The sequence below is a fragment of the Dipteris shenzhenensis genome, chromosome 32 (genome assembly GCF_047967505.1).
Source record: "Dipteris shenzhenensis isolate YYH24624 ecotype China chromosome 32, Dip_SZ_1.0, whole genome shotgun sequence".
NCBI classification, from domain to species: Eukaryota; Viridiplantae; Streptophyta; class Polypodiopsida; order Gleicheniales; family Dipteridaceae; genus Dipteris; species Dipteris shenzhenensis.
In genome coordinates this window covers 44,040,690-44,045,820 of record NC_141627.1, presented here as the reverse complement: position 1 = coordinate 44,045,820, position 5,131 = coordinate 44,040,690, and the positions used below count along the sequence as shown (strand labels likewise).

General features: G+C 42.7%; 1 protein-coding gene across 1 annotated transcript; it reads right to left on the bottom strand.

Moving 5' to 3' along the window:
• Positions 1-280: 280 nt before the first annotated feature.
• Positions 281-3,539, bottom strand: LOC147880813 (G2/mitotic-specific cyclin-2-like). The gene is made up of 12 exons (XM_087370519.1): positions 3,088-3,539; positions 2,939-3,002; positions 2,694-2,823; positions 2,509-2,565; positions 2,367-2,424; positions 2,001-2,264; positions 1,773-1,910; positions 1,581-1,670; positions 1,263-1,484; positions 1,056-1,154; positions 757-935; positions 281-656 (listed from the first exon to the last, which is right to left on the bottom strand). Exons 1-12 carry the CDS (start codon positions 3,172-3,174, stop codon positions 524-526), a joined length of 1,521 nt encoding a protein of 506 aa, XP_087226645.1. The 5' UTR covers positions 3,175-3,539; the 3' UTR covers positions 281-523.
• Between the last annotated feature and the right edge of the window lie 1,592 nt (positions 3,540-5,131).

Genomic DNA, 5,131 nt, shown 5'->3' with positions numbered 1-5,131 from the left:
GAGCAAGTGGTCGCATGTGCAACTGAATCCATGATATACATGTCACTCCAACAGCTTACTTTTAGGACAAACTCTACTACTTTTAAGCAATCAACCTAGTAGGATGGACAACTTTTTCATAGATGTTTGTGATTTTCCCCAAAATCCCACAATATTAGTAGGGGAAGGAGAAGGTGACACCATTTTATTTTAGAAGGGGAAGGAGAAGTTCGCCATAGACAAGGAGCTAGTACACAACTTCAAATAGAAATAAAGATTATAGAATGAATTATTCCCGAGAATAGAAATACATGTCTTGAGCATTTGAATGAAAGAGAACTTGAAGAATAAATGTTGTGATTTATTGAGCTGATCAAGCGGATCAAGTGTTTTATACATTTTAGCATTAGCAGATTTCATTCGAGGTTGTTTCCTCAAGCTTGTGTGTTCAGCGTAGTATCCTTAAAATGGAAGCGAAAAGCCACTCGCGTATTGGAAAAGAATAAAAGAATGACAAGAGACGGCGTGCACTAATAACTTCATACTACATGGGGAACACTGCCGGCACCACATTTGCCACAGAATGGAACTTGGCGTTGGAATATTTCTTGTGCACCACAGTCAAGCTTCCTTCTTTGGCTGTGCGGTGAAAACCCACCATCTTCATGGCGCAATCCCTGCATGCAAGCCCAGACAACAGGGTAGCAACGATTTTCTGGACGGATTAAAACCGCTGCTTAAGAAGGGGCAAGAGGTAAGCGATCCACCAGTTCTTACCTGAGATGCATCTCTGTGTAGCCAGAATGGCGCTGCAGAGTAGTGCTCCAATGGGGGGGCCTCTTGAGCGCTTGCTGTGCCGTGTACACAGCAGCAGCCGCCAGGAGCGAAGGGGAGTACCTCATCATGCAGTACTCCGTCAAGCACAGCTCTATCAGAAAGAAGGCCATCATCTCCAACTGAAAAGACTCGGTCACCAAAGCACCTTGTGTCAAAGGTATCAAGCCAAAGAGGACAAAATAGACATTCTTGTTTGAGAATGAGACTAATCCTTTACTTCACATTCTCACGCACCCCACCTGAGTATCGGATGCAGCTGCCTTGAGAAACCGCACTAGAAACATGTAGGGGGTCGGCACAGTCAAATTGAATTTTATCTTATTCAACATTCGCTTTTCCTGTCACATTCCACGGCAACAGTGTTGTTTCAGAACCCACGACAGTTCCTTTTAAGTCAGAGAAAACAGAGTGAAATCAAACATCACCGCCACTGCCAAAGTGCCTACCATCTCTAGCACCTGCTCCTTGGTATATGCATTATCGGATATGAATACGAAGTCTTGAACCTCCGGAGCCCATATCTCTTCATACTTTGACGCCAGAAGCATGGCAGTGACACCTACAAGTTGTAGGTCCTTCCTGACTACATTTTGACAGGCCAGATATCTGTCGATCAGGTTGGTGGTCAGGAAGAGAGTTTCGGGCATGAGCTTGAATTTCAGATGCACCTGCGAAGGCACCCACCCAAATTGCCTGAGTAACAGCCCAAGCTCTGCAACCAAAGTAATTCCAATTGCCAGCAATTCGTAGACGAGTATGCTTACTTCAATAAGCCAATCGATTAAGATTGCTCGCATCTTTTCATTGATGTCTGTCTGGCAAGACATATAATCCGGGGCCACGCAGCTTTGAATCTACAGGACGATCATGGTAAAATGTTAAGGGCAAGCGTTTATACAGCGTACCATTGATGGTACCGCTTATCAACAGAAGCGACAGCTGCGTTCTCTTCGTACCTCTGTCTTCCGATAAAAGCCATAAATGTCCTCAACGTAGTCTACTACAGCTAGCTGGTTTCCGATATCACCAGCATCGATATTGGGCAACGGCTCCTCCGCCTCCTCCATTTCCACTTCAAATCCTCCACATGCTGCCTGCCAGCGTCAATTGAAGGGACTCAAAATTCTGATCGCTACGTTTGACGCATTGACCTCCATGAAATTAGACAGATAGCACTGCCGAACCTCGCTTCGTGCTGTGAGAGTTGCCGTAAGGGTTTGCTTCTTCTTTACAGCTATCAATCCACGGTTTAAGGGAACCTTCATTCTTGAATGATCAGCGATTGGAGGCAAGGCTCTGATTTCCTCCATCGCAGCTGACGCGAACGCCTTTGCATCTACGGCTACCGTCGTCAGCTCTCGGCCCTTAGGGTGCCCCATCGTTCGGCGCTGCTTAGCACCCCATGAAAGCGGAACTTCGACATAAGGTGGCTCAGATTCAACTAAGGGCTGTTTCCCAAGGGAACACAAGAGAGACAGTTTGAGCTCGAAAGAAACCAATATGTAAAAATTTAAACAGTAAAGCTGGCGCCAAAGACAGAAAATCCTTACCATCATTGTGGCATCGGAAAGAAGCTGATTATTATTCACCAAGTTGGCCCCAAATTTTCTGCATGAAGAGAGCAATTGTTAGCCGCTTACGATGGCTCCAGAATTTGGGTAAATAAAGTAAAGAAACAAATGAGAGCTAAACCTTGTGATGGGGCGATCCGCCCGAGCGGGTTGGGCGTCAACAGCTGGAGCTGCGTTTCTGTTGTCCAAGGAACAGAGAAACGGAACATTGAGGAGCGTCTAGACAGGACATCTAACAAGGGAGACGTTGTACATTATTGTAATTGCGAATATGGATAACACAAGGCAATTCAAGCCGTAACATACTCTTGAATGCCTTCTTTGCTGACGATGCATCGGGCAGAGAGAGCCCCCACAAGGTTTCCGATGTCCCCCAGAGCCCTGCGGTTGTTAGGTTGAAGGATTGGACCCTTGACGTTGGCCATGGTCGAGAAGCCTGCAAGAAAGAAGAATTATAGATAGCAAAAGCCAGATCGCTACATAAAACTTCTCGATCAGGCATATATAGATGTAGACCAGAGAATTGCATCAAAGCCACCCCAAATTATCACCTTTGGGGAGCAATTGGGTCTTGGCATCAGGTCGCTTGTTCTCGTCTTGGGCAGCAGCCTGAAGCTGCAAAGATGCGCACGAGATTTGTTATATCCTTTGATTTTAGTAGATAATCGACAGAAGCTACGTCTGATCCAAATGGACTTACCCTGGTCTCGTACATGGTGGAGGGTTGCCGTTGGTTCTCGCTAATGCTTCGGTTGCGGTCGCACCTGCTATCGCAATACATGAGCATGAAAGGCTACCAGTCAGAGCTTGGCTTGCTCACATATCTGGGCTTGACTCCTGCGTGAAGGCAACATTGCGCAAACTCTCGTTGTCGTGGTCGACTGCTCCCTTACGTGGTAGAGCCGGGTGAGCGGATAAATCCATGATACTACGTAAAAGCCGCTGAGGATACGACGAGGAGAGCACACGAATTAGCGTAGCTCCTTGATCGCCGGAGTTCTCAGGGCTGGGGGAGGGAGAGAAGCTCGTGCGCTGGAAGGAAGAAGAAGCTTGGAGCAGAGCAGAGAGGGGTGGGTGGTGCTGCAAAATGCATGATCGGAGATGAGGCTAAGCAGAGAGCTCTGCTAAGAAGAAGAAGAAGTAGAAGAGGTTGAAGAGGAGGAAGAAGAAGGGCGTATGTATGTATGTAGTATGTGTGTGTATGTGTTTGTTTGTCCTTTAACGGATACATGGCCTCCCCGAATCCCCATTTTAACGGTCACGCTTTCCCAGCCGTCCGATTCTCCCCCTCTGCGGCCCCGATTCACCCTCCCAACGGCTCCCCTGTGGTCTACCGTCTCACACGTGGCAGTCCCCTTTCCGCCACCTGGCATACCTTCCATGTCGGCATGCTTTCCTCATGCCACCTGGCTCCCCGCAGACCTTACTTTAAGAAGGGACATATTCTCTATATAAGGATGTCTATATAGTATTTCATTTAAAAAATTTTTTGAAAATAAAAGAATGAAAGTTGCCTTGGACAATTGAAGAGGACATATGATTTGAGTGTATGAGATCTAGTGATTTTAACATTTAGACAGACAAGAAAATTTGTATTTTTATATTTGCACAGAGAAGGTTAAATTAACATAATTAATTTCTAACATGTAAAATTAAGTTACAAAAGTTGTCTTGCAAAACTTATATTTAATAAGTATGTCAAAAGGACCTATAACATGAAAAACTTCAATTAGATTCAAGATACATGTATATTTCTATATGTTGATTTGTTAGAAGATACTTATTGTGTAATTATAGAAAATGTAAAATTACAACATAGGATACAAATCACATTATTCTATATTGTTTACTAGATATCTACTTTCAAAAGAAAAAAGTACATCTCATGATTTACCTTTGAAATTAAATATTGTGTGGATGTATATTACATTTTCTCAAAACTTAAAGAAAGCCTTTTGGATGAATAATTGAAAGTAAAAGGTCTTATTTATTTTTTTAAATTTATACTTTAGATATATTTAAATTTGGCATTTGTGGAGACAAATAATACACTATGTAAACAAGAAAGTGAGCAATCAATATTTGTTTCCATGAAACAAATTTGCATCAAAGTATTTATCCAAATATGATTTAATTGTGATCCATAATCTCTTGTAGCGCCTAAGGTTGTTAAGTGCATACAATGTTGTTTCATTAGTTTATAGAATTTGTTGTAGGGCCTAGGGTTGTTAAGTGCATACAATGTTGTTTCGTTAGTTGACATAATCTGTTGTAGGGCCTAAGGTTGACATAATCTGTTGTAGGGCCTAAGGTTGTTAAGTGCATGTAATTTGAAACTTCTCTCTAATTGTCAATACATTGCATTTAGATATCTTTCACAATTTCTTATCCTTTTTTCATTTATGCAAATGCTTTGTGTGTGTGTGTGTGTGAACATATGCATGGTGGAGTTGTTAAGTGCATCTAATTTGAAACTTCTCTCTGATTGTCAATACATTGCATTTAGATATCTTTCACAATTTCTTATCCTTCTTTCATTTATGCAAATGCTTTGGGGGTGTGTGTGTGTGTGTGTGAACATATGCATGGTGGAGTTGTAGCAGACATTGTATAATCGTTATGTCCTCGTATTCTAGGAGAGATGGTATGAAAAATTTCCATGCAAATGAAGTAACTATTGCATTTCTTTCTATGCATTTATCAATTCAAAAGTTGTTGAGCTCGAATGGTTTAGGAAAATACAA